This window comes from Fringilla coelebs (assembly GCF_963513975.1).
Source record: "Fringilla coelebs genome assembly, chromosome: 2".
NCBI classification, from domain to species: Eukaryota; Metazoa; Chordata; class Aves; order Passeriformes; family Fringillidae; genus Fringilla; species Fringilla coelebs.
The window spans coordinates 57,788,108-57,805,932 of NC_140029.1; the positions used below are offsets into that span (position 1 = coordinate 57,788,108).

Consider the following 17,825-nt stretch of genomic DNA (forward strand, 5'->3'; position numbering starts at 1 on the left):
TCTTTCCTTCTTTCATTTTGTTCTTGGTGTACTTGACTCTGTCCTAATGAAAGTTTGGTCAAAATGAAACCAGTGTTATCTGTCAAAAAGAAAGAGCAGTGAAAAGAACATACTTGTGGGCACTTCAGATGTTCACTAAAAGCCTTAAAGCAGCATTGGTCTTCCTTCATTCCTGTAATTCTGTTATAACCAGGGAATTTATTTATTTATTTACTTTCAATCAGCAGAAGAGGAATGCAACTGCCAGCCTGTCCTTATTTTCCCCCTCACTTTCTGATGGCCACAGGGTCGCTTCCCCGACAGTCCTGCAAGAGCTTGTCTATTTCTCTCACAACTTCCTCGGCATCCACCGACTCCCTGCCTAGATCCCGGGCTGAACGGTCTAACTGCTCCAGAACAGAGTCCATCTCGCTCGAGTCTCGGCTCACTCGGGAGTGCACGTCTGCAAAGGCCCTAGCCATCTGATCTGATGCAATGAAGGAAGCGTCCTTTGACTGTTTACTGGGCGATAGATACTGACTGTCAGTTGACAAGTACTGGCTGCTTGGTTCAGCCAAGGCTCCTGATTTCACTTCACAACCATCCAGTGGTCCTTTTGTTGAGGTGCAAGGCTCAATGCATGTCTTGGTTGGGCTGCTCGATGCTGAGGGAACCTCCTGAAGCAGAGGACTCAGGGCACGTTTGGCTTTTAAGTAAGGTTTAACATTGGCAATGAGAATAGTGTGCTCTCTCTTGTCTTTCCCAAATGTACAAAAAGTCTTTTTCCCAGTGGGATTCACAGTTTCATATGTCTCAGTCTCAACGTTAGCTTCAACTGTGGGTACAAAGAGATTTGTGCGATAATCTGCATTCTCAGCCTGACTGGCTGCGGGGAACTGTGGCATCCAACACCTGTCAGAATGACCAAGCACTCTGCATTCATCTGTGCAGTTAACACATTCTTCTTGTTCTGCAAAACAAAGGAGAAAGAGAAAAAACTCTCATTATAAGTGGATTTATTTAGGCTAATGAATAGGCGATGATCATCACGTGATGGGCTTACTTGACATCTGGTTTCTTAATTATGGAGAAAAAGAAGAAGCTATAATTAAAATATTTCAGAAGGTTTGCATAAACCTGTTAGTCGAGACAATAGATTTATTTAACTCTGTTCTCCACATATTAAAGCATTCACACAGCCCAATGGAAGTATAAAGGGGTCATTAGAGACTCATTCTCAGTGGAATTGAGCTTCATCTGTAAACTAATCTGCTGTAGAAATCTTTTAGGCTTTATTCTGTAAAACTCATACTAGAAAAGAGTGAACAGTACTTAGGGAACTCAAAAGGAATTATAAGGATTAATTTTTCAAATCAAATAACTGAGCAGTGACTGCCTTTCTGGAAATACAAACACTTCATAAAAAATCAGCAAGCTGTTTTTTCTTTTTTTGTCACCTCCATTTCATTTGTAATTGTTATGTTGTGTGACAGTCAGAAAATAAAAAGGTTTTCTTGAAAAGCCTACTTTTCCTGCTGAGAACAGAGAACTAGAATCTTCCATCAGTATGCATTAAATATAAGCTTGTCAAAAAGTGCATATTGCAATTTTATTAGACATGAGTATGGATCATGTAATCAGTTTTCCCCTTTTTTGTTTTGGTGCAACTAAGTGAAAATGGATTTGCTCAATACATACAATTTAGAAGAATGACAAATGGTGACACACTATTTGAACTGATGATGTTTTCAGATAGGATTTCTGTATCCTTATTTCTTTCAAAGAATATAGTTAAATGAGATTCCTTGGTACACTTTTAGAACATAAGTTTTGGTAGTTCCTATTCTACAATTCAAAGTAAACGTTCTGTTTTAAAAACCTTGGCTCATGTGTCATTTGCATTAAATATGTTACATTTGGGCCAATATTCACTGTCTTATAATTGCACTCACAACTCTAACCAACTATCAGAAATAAGAAAAATAATATATAATATAAATCCTTTTATCATCTCTAGGTTTCAGTTAACTATACATTGATCTTAATAGTTTCTCTTTCACAAAATGGACATATTGGTTTAATCCTCATTTTTTGGAGGAATTCAGTACTTTAAAAGTGAATGGAATCCCAATTAGACCAAAAACTGTTAGCATGCCTTTAAATATAAGGATGAGCCACACATACAGACATGCAGAACAAGTCTTCAGAAAAGCAGAACAAACATATTGACCCAAAGATGGGGAGAATTTAAGCAATCATCATCTTTCCAAATTAGAAAATAAATTCCTAGTAATCTTATTAATGAATGATTGCACTGCAGAAACATGACAAAAGAAACACCAAAGATGATCTATGGAAATCCAAGAGTATAAACCATTTCTCACATTTCTAAAAAGATATTAATAAATAGGACTTTAATTAAACTAAAATTGTATTATGCCACAGTGATGTTAAACTGTGATAATTTTCTCAGAACTGATAGTTGTTAGTGATACAGCAGTATGAAAAAGTGTCATTCTGTATATGACCTCCCTTCCTTCAAGGCTTTAAAATCTAAGTATGGTGTAAACCCTGAAAAAATACCAAAAACAAGTGAGAATTAGGTAGAGAGGCAACAGAACAAAGTGATTGTTGAGGAAAAGGATGTAACATAGGGGCCTTAAACGTGAAATTCATAGAGGTGAGTCAGCCTCAGCTGTGTATCTGGAAAAAACCTACAAGATCTTCCTGGAAGATGTATCAAAAACATATGGAACATGGGGAGGTGATTAGACACAGACAACAAGGCTTCATTGAGGACAGATCGTGTCTGACTAATCTGGTGGCTTTCTAGGATGGAGTGAATGCATCAGTGGACACAGCAAAGTCTTTTGTAAGGCCTTTGATATGGTCAAATATTGATATGGCCACAATATTGTTGGTGCTAAATTGGAGATTGATGGGTTTGATGATGGATTGTCAGATCAATAAGGTAGTGGCTGGATGGTCACATGCAAACAGCTGCAGTCAATGGCTCAATGTCCAAGTGGAAACCATTATGAGAGGTGTCCCTCCAGGGTCCACACTGGGGCCAACATTATTTATTATCTGCATTAATGAGATGGACAATGGAACTGAGTGCACCCTAGAATCACAACAAGCTGAGTGGTGCATCTGGTTTGCTGGAGGGAAAGGATTCCATCAGAGGGACTGGCAGGCTTGGGAGGTGGGGGCCACATGAACATCATGAAGTTCAACAAGTCCAAGCGCAAGGTCCTGCAGCTGAGTTGGAGAAGTCAGTATCTACAGAATGGGGGATGAACAGATTGAGAGCAGACTGGTTGAGAAGGATTGGGGCTACTGGTAGATGAAAAGTTGGACATGAGCCAGCAGCCTGTGCTCACAGCCCGGAGAGTCAATTGTGTCCTGGGCTGCATAAACTAAAAGAAAGCAGATTTAGATTGTACACGAGGTGGAAGCTCTTTGGTATGAGAGTAGGGACACATTGGAACAGATTTCTAAAAAGATATTAATAAATAGGATTTTAATTAAACTAAAATTGTATTATGTCAGAGTGATGTTAAACTGTGATAATTTGCTCAGAACTGATATTTCCTAGAGAAATATCAGTTAATATCAGATAATTTGCTTAGAACTGAATTTCCTAGAGAAATTGTGGATGTCCTATCACTTGGAAGTTTCAAAATCAGGTTGGACAGGACTTTGAGCAGCCTGATCTAGTGAGGGACATTCCTGCCCATGGTAGATATTTCAAGGTCCTTTCTGACACAAACCATTCAATGATTCTAGGATCTCCAAAGAAAATTAATCCACATGCTGCTTTTAATATCCAATAAAAACTAAAATCATCATGATGAAAAGCAGGAGTAAAATAACCCCAACCTTAGGACTGTAACAAAGTGGCAGAACTGAAAAGATTTTGAGCAAGAAATTTAAATTTGTTGCATTTGATTTTACTTCACTTGAATGAGATGGCATTGGTATGCATAACCACAGAGACAACATATGTGTGGCAATTGCTTAATGAAATGGGAGCTGTACAAATGAAGGACGCAGCTATACACCTCATTCCACCCATTAGTTCACCTCCACTAAAGTTCTCTGTATCTGGTTTTCTGGAGCTTCTACAGCATCAGACAGCTGCTGCTTTAAAACAGCCAAGGGAAACTGCTACTCTCACTCTCTCTCTGACTCTCTAAAAAAAAAAAAAAAAAAAAATCCCCAAACAATCAAACTACCTCCTCCTGCTTCAAAAGAAGTCATTCAGAAACATAAAAATCCACAAAACAAACCAAATTAATGTATTTTTGAAAACACCTTCATCTTCCTGATCCTTCAGAGTAGACTTGTGGCAAGCTCAGCCTCTAACTTTAAAAGTGGATTTAGAGAAATAGGAGAAATAGGTGCTTTCTTCAGGATTTTCCCTAACAATAACTAAAGTTACTTTTTCTCTCATATGGAATTCATGACAATTCTGAGTAAATGCCTTCTGTCACTTTTAAAAATTTACCTAAACAACTAATCAGCTTTCCAACTAACTTTTATGTTGTAAGCTTTACTATCCTTTGTATGGATATTTGTAAACAAGTTTGTTGCTTCGTAACAAAAGACAAAAATAAAACCCTGCTGCACGTTAGCTACCATAAAAAGCTCAGAATTGCACAATCAACAGACCAGTACTTTTCTCAGCTCTTCTCTTTTCAATTACTCTGTCAAAGCAAGACCCCTCTTTGCTCTTTCCTTTCTCACAAAAAATAATCCAAACATTACAGTCTATTTCATTATACCACAAAAAAGTCCTCTGTAGCAGAAAAATTCTTTCTGTCTTTAAGGGAGTAGTTCTATGTCATATTATCTTAAAATAAATTAAACAAATATACATGTATATATAAAATATATATATATATGTAATCCTCTGTGCATTGACAACACACACACACACACATATATATATATATGTATGAAATATAGAACTAGGAAATTCTATTTTCACACTGACTCTTTTTCTAAAACTCGACTGAACTGTATTACTTAAAAAAAAAAATATTCCCTGAACTAAGATTGAAACAAACAAGCTCAGATGAAAGGTAAAGTTCAGAGAAGTTCTCAGTCACTGGAAATAAGGACTGCGAACTTAGTCAGTAGGTATTCTGTTCTGTGCCAAAAATGATACTTTCAGATTTTCAAAGCTCATAGGATTAATTTATTACAACCAAGTTATGTTTGAAGAATAATATTTTTAGCTCTCACACACATGCATACACATCCATTGGTATGAAGAGGGGCCTTTCACAGTGTTTAGATTATTCATTACTGCCAACAAAAATACAAAGTTTGCTAGCAATCTCTAAGTAAAAGATCTATATGTCATATAGCATTTATATGTTATGTACATATTGCATGCTCTATTTTCTTTCCCCTTCTCATTTCCTGTATTTGTTAAAGCAATTTTTATACTTGCATTCCTAGTCACTGTATTGACTAACTTTCCATTTCTTCTCCCTGGACGTGGTAGCAGTGACTGAATTAAATATGAAGCAAAAAAAAACCCTACAAAAAATACAGGGAATGACCTCCACCTGCATTACACGAGCTTTGTTCCTCTAGCCCTGAAAATGTCTGCCTTCACATTTCATTCTTTAATGTCACATCGTAGGGAATGGATTTTGAGTATTGATTATCATACATTATAAGCTGCTTGTCTCACCATTAGCCTGTAGTTTTGACTGCTACAGCTACCACACAGTGAAGAAAATCAAACAGGGGTTTTTATACTAGTAGCAGAAACTACAAACACGAAGTGAACTATCACCACCAAGGGCCAAATTAGTACATATGAGAAAATAGAATCAATTTAAAGGTAAATATATAAATATATATATGTAAAATAGGTTATATGCTGTGCTGTACAGCAAGATGTGCTGGTAGAGTGATATGCACCATCAGTCTTTATCTCTGTGCTTGTCTCCCTCCTGTTGAAAATAAACCCTTAACAGTGCATATGTGTACAATAAACAGAAGCAGTCTAGAGGTTTTCCTAACTCTCTGGAGCTTTAAGGGTAAACAGTCAGAAGTGCTTTATGCACTTAGGGGAGAACATACACTAAAATAGAACTGCTAAATTATCAGCTGTAGAAAGAAAAGGAAACAAGATATCTGTAAACAACAGTCGCCTAGATAGGAAACATATTCTGGATGGAAATTCAGAGAGGGTGTAGGATGAAAGTTATATTGGAAATGTATAAAATGTAATGCAAGGTATGTATTTTGGAACAGCAGAGACATATCTTACATATTTTAGTCTATCAGCAGATGAGTTCTATTTAATGTCTGCCTTCTCTAGTAATCTAAGAGGAAAAAGATTCTTTTATTGTGGTATATACAATTTCCTACACTTTCTTTATAAATATTGAACAAAATTAATTGTGGGTACTGATTTCACCCTAAATATATTGCACTATGAAGTTAATTAATTAATGTTTTAGATAACCGTCTCTTTTCAATGGCTAAAACAGATATCTTATTTTGACTCACTAATTATTTGAAATTTGCATAATGATAAAAAAGAAGAAGCTCAAGAATTATAATTTTTTTAAATGGCAACTCAATGGAAAAATCAAGTCAATAAATACAATGTTTTTTGCAATTTAACTAGTCCCTAATTATTTAAATTTTACATACATACAAAACAAAAAGCCAAATTTGAGGTAAACATCAACATACAAAGAATTCCAAGAAATGTTTTATGTACTATATTTATAAGATGAAGAACGCTATAGTCTGTATTGAAGTACTCCATGCAATTTAATACTAAATGTCAAGATTCCCATATATGGGAAATCAGACTATAAATATACATATATACACATATACATATATGCTTTTACATATATTTATGTAAATAAATGAATCTATGTATATTTAAAGTCTGATTACCCCTATAAACAATTCTGGATATATAAATAAGCATAGACTTAGACCTACAGCTAGATCTATGCCATCCTACTCCTCACAAAACCTGTTAACTATTTTATCAAATTTTATTTGTAGCTAAACAAGGCAAACAGAGTAAGATCATTATAATTTATAAGATTTGAACTGATTGTCATTCAAGTGCATTCTTTTCTAAGAACTTCTCACTCACTAAATTTTTAAAAATATAGCTTTATTTGCCAGTTGTTCATCAATAAAGACTAAATAAGAATACGGCTAGCTAAGTACATGCATAACAGGAAATATTTTAAAATACCAGTAGCTTTTGTAATTTTTAATTGTACTAGGAGAGCCTATCTTTCAGATTTCCTTTTTTCTCTTTCAACGGGGAATGTCTCATTTTTGCTATTTCATAAACACCTTCTAACTGACTATTTTTCAAATTCCATTCTATGACTGTGGAAGCTAAAAATAAGCCTTAATTGTCAGGGATGCTTCATAGGTTAATTCCATTGACTGGAATGACTATCAACTAACAGATTCAAACAAAAAATAAACTAGAGTACCCATTTCAAAATATATGCTGCCTTCTTCTTGAAAGCAGGCAGTTTCACAGTACCTTCACTCTTTAAATAAATGCTCTATTCTTCACTGCATTGCAGAGAATAGTAAAGCATATCTTTGATGACCCTTTTTTCACATGACAAAGATCTGTCTATGAATGCATGCAAAGAGTTCACACTGACTTGTGTAGGAGATCACCCTTGATGTTGTGAATTTTTGTTCAGTATTGAAAGTATTTCCATTTAGATTTTACTCAGTTATGAAACAAAGTGTAAAACTCTCTGCAGCTTATATTTCCCTGATCTAACCACAAGCACAGTATTCTTTACTCTGAGGGTGGTGAGGCACTGGAACAGGTTATCCCGTTCCTGGAAGTGTCCAAGGCCAAGATGGGACCTTGAGCAACCTGGGTTAGTGGATGGTGTCCCTGCCCATGACAGGCCAGTTGGAGCTAGATGATCTTTAAGATCCTTTACAACTCAAACCATTCTATGATTTTATTTTAAAAACCTCCACCAACACCAGTACGTGTTTTAGACTAATAAAATAATGCCACGCTTCATATTTTTAATACCTTAAATAGATATGAAAGATCTGTATTTTCTGTACATATGTGTAAGCAGATGGACAATAAATGCCACATAATATCTAACAGAGGATGTAATTAACTCCGCTTTTCAGAACTTCAGTAATTCCTAAAATATGACCAGAAACCTCACAGAACTTACATTAAATGGTGGCTTACTCTTCTTAATTTTTTTTTTTTTTAATTGAGAAAGGCAATTGCCTGTACTAAAGAACTGGAAAGGCTATAAGTAGATATTTATTACAGGAGACAAATAATGTGTGCTTTGGCATGTCTTAAACACCGGGTCTATATGACATTTCTATTGAGAACAATCAGCTAAAGCACTACCTCTGTGGTTGGATTTCTGTTTAATTACAATTGATTTTGACATAAATGAGCAGAGATAAACAAATACTTCTATACTTCTCTTGCTGTTATTAAACAGAGCTGTCTCCTATCTGAGTATTTATATTGGCTTGTCTGTTTAAAGGCTCCTTTCAGTCAGGCAAAGCAATTAGGTAGCTCAGATTAGCAAAATAACTGGCAGTAAAATGAGAGTGGACTGCCACATTTGTAAACCTCTTGGATCTCATGTTTTTCTCCTGATATTATAAATACAAGTTTCTGAGGTCTATAATCCTTACGCAGTTTCTCACAGGTGGTGCTGGGTTTTTGTTCAGTTGGCTTTGTTTGCTTGTTTTCTAGATACAGGATAATGACAATATATAATTAATTCTGTTATGACATAAAACACTTCAAAAGCCATAAAAGCATGATGACCTATGGATTTAATTCTAGTTCACATTTGTCCCAGACAATAAATATCGGAGGAATATTTCAGGATTACAGGGAGCACTAAGGGAAATTTAAAACATTTCTTACATAAGTATGCTTTAATTAAATGCTTACAATTTAATGACAATCACATATTTTTATTAAAAACAATATAAGAGAAAGAAAATATTTGTGTTACCTGAAAATTTTCCATCCTCACAGCGGGCTGGTCCACAGATCCCAACAATGGGTCTTTGGCCTCTGCCTTGCTGTTCTGGAGGCAAATCAGACCTGTGAGTCACAGACAGTGATAGGCTCTGCTTCCAAAATTCACAACAATGTCAAAACTTCTGCAGCAGAAAAACAGCTTCTACCTGTGATCCAGACACAGCTCATGGCCCTTGAAACTTTTCACTAAGTTTCTCAATGGTACAAACACACAATTTTATAGTTGGTAGTGAACTGAAAATGTCCAACTAGTAAAAAATATGTCTCATTTCTTCCTAATAGAGGAGAAAGAAGAAAATGGACACCCAGTCTTGATTTCCACTGTTTGCCTATAACTTTACTGGCCCAACTAACTGGCAGTGAAAACACCATACAGCAGTCATGAAACAGTCATTTTGGTCTCTTCCCCATCCCACATAAGAAAGTCTTCCTAGCCCAGGGCTGCAGGTAGAAAATGTACAAAGGCTAGCTGTGCCAGCCTCGCACTTAGCTGAGAAGCTACTGGGAAACTTTAGCGATATGACACATTCATAGTTTTAAATTGTGAATCTTTGTTGTAGAGCCCCAAACTGTTTCCTGAGAAAGAAGGAAAAAACTGCAGTAATTAAGAGAAGACAGCCACGTGGATCTTTTAGAAAGAACATTTTTAATAAAGCGCATTTTCATTCTTGATCAAGGCAGTGCAAAAGATATTACAGTGGGATTGTTTTGGCACTAGCATCTACAAAAGCAATGGTTCTTAAATCTGAAATTTAACTGAATTTGTGTAATCATTTGCACAATTTGCATGATATTCACATTCTTTTTAATAACTTTATTGTGAGTTAGTCATAATTATAGTATCAATGATTTCCATATCTAATTTGCAGCACTTAGTAAATGCTGCATATTGTAGTATGGCAATGCTTATAATCTAGTCATTAACCAGGACCATTGTGAGCCCGCCTATACAAATATTAACAGATTGTACAGTTAGAGACAAAAGGTAACAAGTGATTATGACAAACAAAAGCAATGAATGAGAAGAAAAGACAACGTTAATGAAAATATAATCATGCTGTTGACATTTCCTAAAAATACCAATATAAAGCTCCATAATTTCGAGTAGCTATCTCCATCTGTTGGACCATCAAGTCACCAGCAATGAGCTATATGTTACACCACTGAACTTTCCTTACCAGTTGCCAATTATCTCAGAGTACAAATCTTTAATTAGAAGGTACCAAGCTTTTGCTTTGCAACCTTGCCTCAAATTTGGATATGACAACTTGTTTACAGACATTGACTGAGGAGGGTGCCACTGAGGAGAGACATGACAGGTTTCTGAAGAAATCCCTATGTTCTTTTGATGGCTCTGTTTACATCCTGACTGTAGGTAGACTCTGTTTAATGGAAGTCTGTCAGCTCTGTGTAGGAGCCTGATTTTGTCCGAAAAAAAAATCAGTGCAGTAGCGCTCCTCAAATGCTACCTGTTTTCCTTTGCAAAGTCTCATAAAAATAATTACAAAGGCTGCATGGATGCTGAACCATTCAAAATCTGAATGGCCACTTTGGTGAAAGAGAGTATTTTTCCTCCCCATTCCTGCCAGTATGCCTGGATTTAAATTCAAAATCTCTTTTAACAGCCATAATGAGACCATGTGGGTTTTATACTGACAGATGGAAAACCCTACTGGGTATCATACTCTCCTTCAAGGGTTGATGTCGTAAGCAGGTCATATACTTTGGACTTCATGGAAGGTTTACAATGCATCTGACAGAACAGGAGGAAGAACAATTTTTATGATGCTGCTCTCGGAAAAAAGTTTAGGCTCTCAAGACGTCTTAAGGAGCTCTCACCTGGACATAGAGATGCAGAAATATCTTCTTATAAAAGAAAAAAACTTTTAAGAGTTTCATGTAGAGTCCTCCTCAAGCTAAGTAATTTATTCATTATCATATGATTAGAGGGCCCCTTAGACTATTATTTAGAAGATTTCTGGTGTGTTGTTACCCCTTTCCAATGAGATTTGCAGAATGGGATTACCCTTGTGCCACTTTATGAAGAACCCAAATTCTCTTAGCAATTTAGGTTTCATAATGCTATCCTACTTAACTTTCTGCCTGGATAGTGCTCCAATTAGATCAATCAGAAAGGATAATTAAGGATGTCTTTTTCAAATCTGACTCTCTAAATATAACCAGTTTGGCAAAGAGAATTGTACATGTAAACAGATTCAGGACTGCATTTTCAGATTCTCCATGAACAGTGGATTAATTTCTGAAAGACACTTACTGAAGATATCTTAAGAATATTCATATCTTCTTTTTCCCAGATCCTTCATCAAGAACTCTAAGTTACAGATCACCTTCTCATATTTCAAGGATTGTAGGAGGAGATTTTAGATATTAACACCACTAATACAGAAGAATCTCTCCTACAAGTTACTTTTATGTGCAGCAGTTCAGTTGCTCAACTGAGACACACCTTTTTACTTGTCATCTTTTCATTTGTTATAGCTTCAATTTCTGAACTGATGCCAGACTACTTTGATGCAACAAAAGACAGCTTTAAGAAAAATTGTCAATTTCTGGAATTATTTCCAAAGATGTTGTCATTATGTGTCCCTTGTTTTCACTAATATCTTCACTTTTTAAGCCTGGTAACTATTGGAAGCTATTTTTCTGGTGTCTAGCAACCGCTAATCTGAGCCATGTTCTTACAAAAAGTGTATTCTAGTCTTGGAGATAGACTTAAAAGCTAATTACAGATATCACCACCAAGTAAGATGTAGTCAGGGTAATTTCTGTTAGCTGTGCCCTCAGCTTACTTATCTGAACACCCTACAAAGGAAATCAGCAGTGAGGCCTTAGATAAGTTAAACACTATTCTGGTAAAGCAAGTAAAAGATGCAGCTGCTAAACTTAAAGCTATGGAAGGATTCAGAATAAGCCAGTTAACATTAATCTATTGACATTCTTTAAGAAAATCTTTACTCTGTAAAGATGATGAAGATACTACATCCCTAGAAACGGGGAAAAGCTGCTATAAAATGCAGTAAAACCTATTCTAGGTAGGGATCATTGTCAATTTTCTCAGGGTATTTAAAGCAATCTTTTAATTTACTGGAACTCATCACTATAATATTTACTTCATTTAGGGTTTCACGTATGCTTTACAACATTACTTTGGTGGGTCCCCCTCCTCCCAGATTTATAGTTTTATTGGAGAAAAAAGGCAAAAGACCTGTACAGTTATTATTGGCTTGAATTCTGATTATCACAGATAATGGAAAGCAGAGAAATCTGAGCCCCGATATCTACTGCATTGTTCTTCAAAAACAGCCTCTAGATTCTCTAATAAAAATGTAACTTTGCTTTGTTTTTTTTAAGAAGAATTTCTTTTATTCCCAAGGAGACAAAAATAAAGCACCGTATCTGAAAGTAAGGCTCAGCCTGACCGTGAACAAATTCTGTAAGGAATTAAGGTAAGAAAAATTTTTCTTACGGGAAAAATAACCAAACTTTTTTGTTGTTCTTTTGTTTCCACCTGTTACATAGGTGCCTGTACTAGGGCATGGTATGTATACCACTTTTCAGGTACTTCTCAGGTACCCGAGCTCTGCTCAGTCTAGCAGAGCTCTAAACTTATTTGTAAGCTCTCAAGTGACTCTGCAGTTCCAGCTGAAGATGGATACAAGGCAGCTAATTTGCTACCACCAAGGGAAAATGTTATAACATAAAAACATTCCCTCCCTTAGCTTCAAAACTGTCGAGTGCCTAGGGAGCCTGACTATTTGTAGAGCTGATACTATGCATATGCTTCCTCTGTAACTGTTACATGCATACATCTGGCATCTGTCTCTGTGTTAAACAGACTTAATTGTCCCCACTATTGCTGCGTAGAAACCCTCTAACCTAGATGGGTAATGTGAAAGAAATAAATGAAAGGGTTGAGATGATTTTTTTTTTTTTGGTGGCACTGTTTTTGCATTATTGGCAAGATTTCCAATGAACTCTGTTCTATGGCTATAATAAAAATATTTTAGCTGTGCCTTCTGTGTAACTTTGGGTAGAGATTATGTTCTTGTCTTAGCATGACATTTGCACTTTGAACAGTCTTTTAATCAAACAGGGTTGTTTTAATTGGAACTTTTTTTTTTCTATTTATTCTTCTTTTATTTTTTTTTCTTGTCTTGGTTGTTTATGACTCCTATTTTATCCATATCAGACTTCAGAGCTTTTAATCATTTGATAGACATAGCTGAACTGATTCTGAAGATATGCCATTTTTTTTTAGGTGTTATTTGGGTATTCTACATGCTATTACATTATTCAGATCACTGTTGCCAGCAGAGTCAAGACTCAGGCAAAGCACTTGATTTCAGATTTCAATATATTTTTAAAAGATCAAAGAGCATGGAAAATCTTGTTCTTTGGTTAGACAGACCATGCAGAACAGTAATACTCTGAAAGATGGAGGCAGCTGCATAGAACTAATACTAAATTGAAAGCCTTTTGAAGTTACTTTAACCTTTGTGTCAATGTTCATCTCAAAATCCCCCAGCAAAGTAAAAAATGCTTTTAATTGAGAAAAAACACAGAAATCAGTTCCTCCCGTTAAAATAAGAGGTGGAAATAAAACAAACAAAAAAAAAAGTTGCTGGTTTGACATCTGAAATTTGTCATGCTAGCAAAGATGAAATATCCTCAAGGTGTTTCTTCTACTAAGATTTATTTCTTTGAGCAAGACTGTAAAGCATAGACTTTTCTAATGCAACTGTACCCTCCCAAGTCTATTTAGGACTCTGAGTAAAGCTATTCCTACAGCTGAGGAGAAGATCTTGACTTCCTCAAGCATGTGCATTAAACCCTAGGGAACAGGAAGATGACAGGCCACAGGTTTTTCACCTCTCCTGTTAAAGTTTTATTATCATGCAACAAGCAAACTAGAGAGTGCTTCCATTTAAACTCCTCTTTAAGGTTGTCAGTCAAGGGACTGAATAAAAGCCCACAGGATGTAGATTCAGATGCTGTATATTAGGTTCATCAGTGACAGAGCAGCAGCTATAAAATAGAACAATTTCATTCAACAGAGAAAGTCACATAATCTAATTTTTGACAATTAAAATTAGGCTAAAATTCTTATGTCATCTCTGGAGACAATGGAGAGGGATGGATTCAGAGAGCCATTTAGAAAGCCACTGAAAGGATCCTAACCTAGAACACTTCATAGGCAGGTCTATCTATCTTCACACGCATAGAGTTGATGGGATATAGGGATATATATCAACTGGTCTGCCTTTTCCTATAAGCTCAGCTTTTCATCACTCAGAAAATTGTCTGCTTTGAGTCTAAGAGCCCAATATTTCCTAAATTAATGTAGGTGGGATTGAGGTGTGTAACTCAGCGACATGAGTCTCCTTTTCCACAATGAACATTGTCCTACCATTGGTAAGAAAATAGTCCCTTTGCAAACTAATAGCTAAGTGATTCCACGCACACATAAATCCTGGGAAATCCACAGAATATTTGTCAGATCAAATTTCATGGTATTTTTCCACTGAGCTATTTTCAGGAAAAAGCAAACAAATTTCCTTCTTCCCTTGTACTGTGATAGCATGCTTATAACAAGATATGGCTTTTTTTTACAGAATTAAGACTTGTGACAAATTGCTGCACTTTGAATGCCTAAAGGAACACATTGGGATCTGATGTTCTTCATTGACAAAATTTGTAGCCGATCCAGACCCCTCTTGCAGTTGCAGCCCCGACTCCAAGTTCATATCACAAGCATAGCAGGGAGTGACTTTGCTGATGTATAGATTCTTCCACAATTACAAAAGATATTTGACATGGTGTGAAGTGGCATTTTATTTTAATTCCAGAAATTTAGCAAGAGAAATCCAGATGAGATGATCAACTCTGTCTCCTAGCAAGCCAGCTTAATGTTGCCAACTTAACCACAGCATCATCCCATCTCCTGAAGGAATCTGGGGGCAGAGCCAAATCTTCTGTCCAGCCATACCTTGCTTTTTGCAGCCCAGGCTCTGCTGGCTCACACATCTAGCTGAATCCTAAACATAGTAGACTACTGGACAACTTGTAAATCTATTGATATAGACCAGCATATTTGGAATTCCCACAAGTTGCTGATTCCGTTCTCAGAAATCCGATCTCAACATTTTTATTTTAAAAGCTGAGTGGGACTGAGCTCTTTCATTCATCAAATCTGTTGCTTTCACAATCAGCCCAAGTATTCCTTCTTTAGATAAATTCTCAGTTAACATTTGGCATGTACTTTTTCATTCAACAACGTTAAGTTGGTATTTCTCCGAGAACCAGACTATGATGATAAACAACTGTCAAAACTTTGTTCATAAAATACCAGTCACAGTCCTCTGAAAAGCTAATACATTTACTTAGCAGTTTTTTTTTTTCTTTAAACATAATCAAGTGGAAAACCAATGATGGTAATCCTGCAAGTGTATCTGCATTTTCAAATGATCTTGTGAAATTTTACCACCGCTAGATTTAGGGACTACAGCTTATTGGTCTTCTTGATATACAAATACATTTAATTCCAGCTTGATGTTACAAATTGTCTTCAACGAGTTTATTTGCAGTTCATTGCACCTGTACTTCAAGAGGCTTTTCAGAGCCTTAACACAGAAGTAAGGCTAATACTCACAAGATACACTGGGATAGAATCTGCCAGGGTAGATATCTTTAGGTTTAGACCATGTTTTTTTTCGTAGCTAAGGGTTATTAAAAAGGAAATAATTATATTAAGAAAAAGTAGAACTAGTATGGGAAAATAAAGAACAATTCTTTGTTAGGCTAAACACTCTGAATAAAAAGAAGGTCTTATGTAAGTCTGTTTTTCAAGACAAAAAACAAAAGAGAAGAAATAATATATTGAATTTAAATGTTTATGTAAACCATCTTCCCTAAAGTTTTCTATGACTAATTCATTAGAAATTAATTTGTTTGAAATCTTTATTTGAAAAAATCATATCTAAAGTAATATATTTATTTTGCTTACTGTGAAAATCTGTTTTATAAAAAAATCAGCAAATGTTGTTCTGGAGTGTAATTGCCTATTAAATTTCAAAGAGGTAATCAAAGAGGGGTAAAAATACAGGATAAATTATTTCACACAAAGAGGGATATGTATATTTCAGTCACTTTTTATTTTCTGACTTTGGAGAGGAAAATACAGCATTTTCTATAAGCTTTCAGTGTCCCAGTTAGCCCGCTCTAACTATGATGACAACATGCATCTTTGATGACATGGATGAATACATCTAAAATTCAAGGCTTCCTCCTAGCAAAACTGGAATCCAGGACAGAAGGTCAATGACAGCCTGCCTTTTAAGGCCAACTCTCTGTGAGTAGTAAAGCAGCATTTTTTTGTTAGGATTTTGCCCTCTGCTTGCTATCTGATTTCTGCAGGGACATGCATCTATTTACCACACTAAATCCCGTTGTTCATCATCTTTTGCATGTAACATATTCTTTATTCATTTAATAGAAGCAGACAAAAAGAACTAGCTTTTTTGTCAGCAGTCTCCAAAGACACAGACAATGCAGACCTAGCTAATCCCCTCCTACTTATTGTTCAGCAATCAGTGTCTGCCAATAGGATTTGGGAATCCCAAAAGACAATGTTTAAAGGGAAGGGTTAAATTCAGCTTGTGTAATGCCATTCTCTGTTCATGGGATAATTCATCATATTCAAGAATCTGTTCCATGGAGGGACCAAAGGCTGCCAATTAAAATAAATTAAACTGGATGGAGAGCCATTTGAGTGAGTGAGATTTCTGCCATGATCTGAAGCAACTTTATTAATGGTGAGAAGCTATGTTGGTAGAGGCAGTTCTTTTAATCTGCTCCAAAGGCCCTCATATTCCTTGCAGAAAGTTGCGTTTGGGAGGTCTGGAGTTAAGCTCCCTGAGAAGCAGGGATATTAAGAGAAACCTGCTGGGGTACTTTATTTAACATTAAAGTGAATTTATCAGCTGCTCCCAACTTTTTGAGAGACTAATTGAATTATCAAAGGCTGCAATGGGAAATGTAAAGCCTTCTGAGAACAGATTTGTAATATAGATAAAATCCTTAACTCATGCCATGTGATTATCTTAAAACATAGAAACAGCCTGGCTGCTAAAACACACCTGAATTTTAAATTTCTTTTGCCTGTCTAAAGCCTCTCTCTACCCACCAAAATTATGGGAAAAGTAAAGTATTTGAATAGGTAAAAAGAAAAAATTATTTTAAAACATCTATTCTGTGTCCCCTATCAATGTCTTCAGGTGTGCTAGGTGGTCACTAGGGTAAGGTCTGTTAAATTTGTTGCTCAGCTGTTTACAGCATGAATTTTAATCTTTTAGTTTTTAAAAGCTTTCAGAAAGAATATCCAAAAGTTCTTCTTTTCAGTGAGACCACATGACTAAAATCAAAGACGAATTCGTCATCTGCATGATCTTAGGCATATAATAGTTATGGAAAAGCTGTTATTAGCCTAGACAATGATTTTGCCTGTGAAAATTCAACCTTGCTTAAAATTTTGCAAGATAATTATCTGAAAATATATTTTTATTTTTTAATTATGTCACTTCCATATACATATTAGAGTGGAATTGTGGAACGGATCCTGGCAAAAGAGACTAGTGCTTGGGAGTGTCTGAGTCTGAAAAACTTAAGGACCAAAGGCCATTTATTGTATCACACTGACATTTTGCAAGAGATCACTTTTATATACATAAACAGTAATGTTCACAAGGATGTTGTTGGATTT

At 35.7% G+C, this 17,825-nt stretch overlaps 1 protein-coding gene across 1 annotated transcript in view; it reads right to left on the reverse strand.

Moving 5' to 3' along the window:
* Positions 1 to 266: 266 nt before the first annotated feature.
* The window catches only part of PCDH17 (protocadherin 17), a gene marked incomplete at both ends in the record, with an annotated part of 83,516 nt that continues 65,957 nt past the window's right edge, over positions 267 to 17,825 (reverse strand). Inside the window, one exon of the mRNA XM_084201398.1 lies at positions 267 to 949. Coding sequence (XP_084057524.1) covers positions 267 to 949 — 683 coding nt within the window. The remainder of the gene's footprint in view (positions 950 to 17,825) is intronic.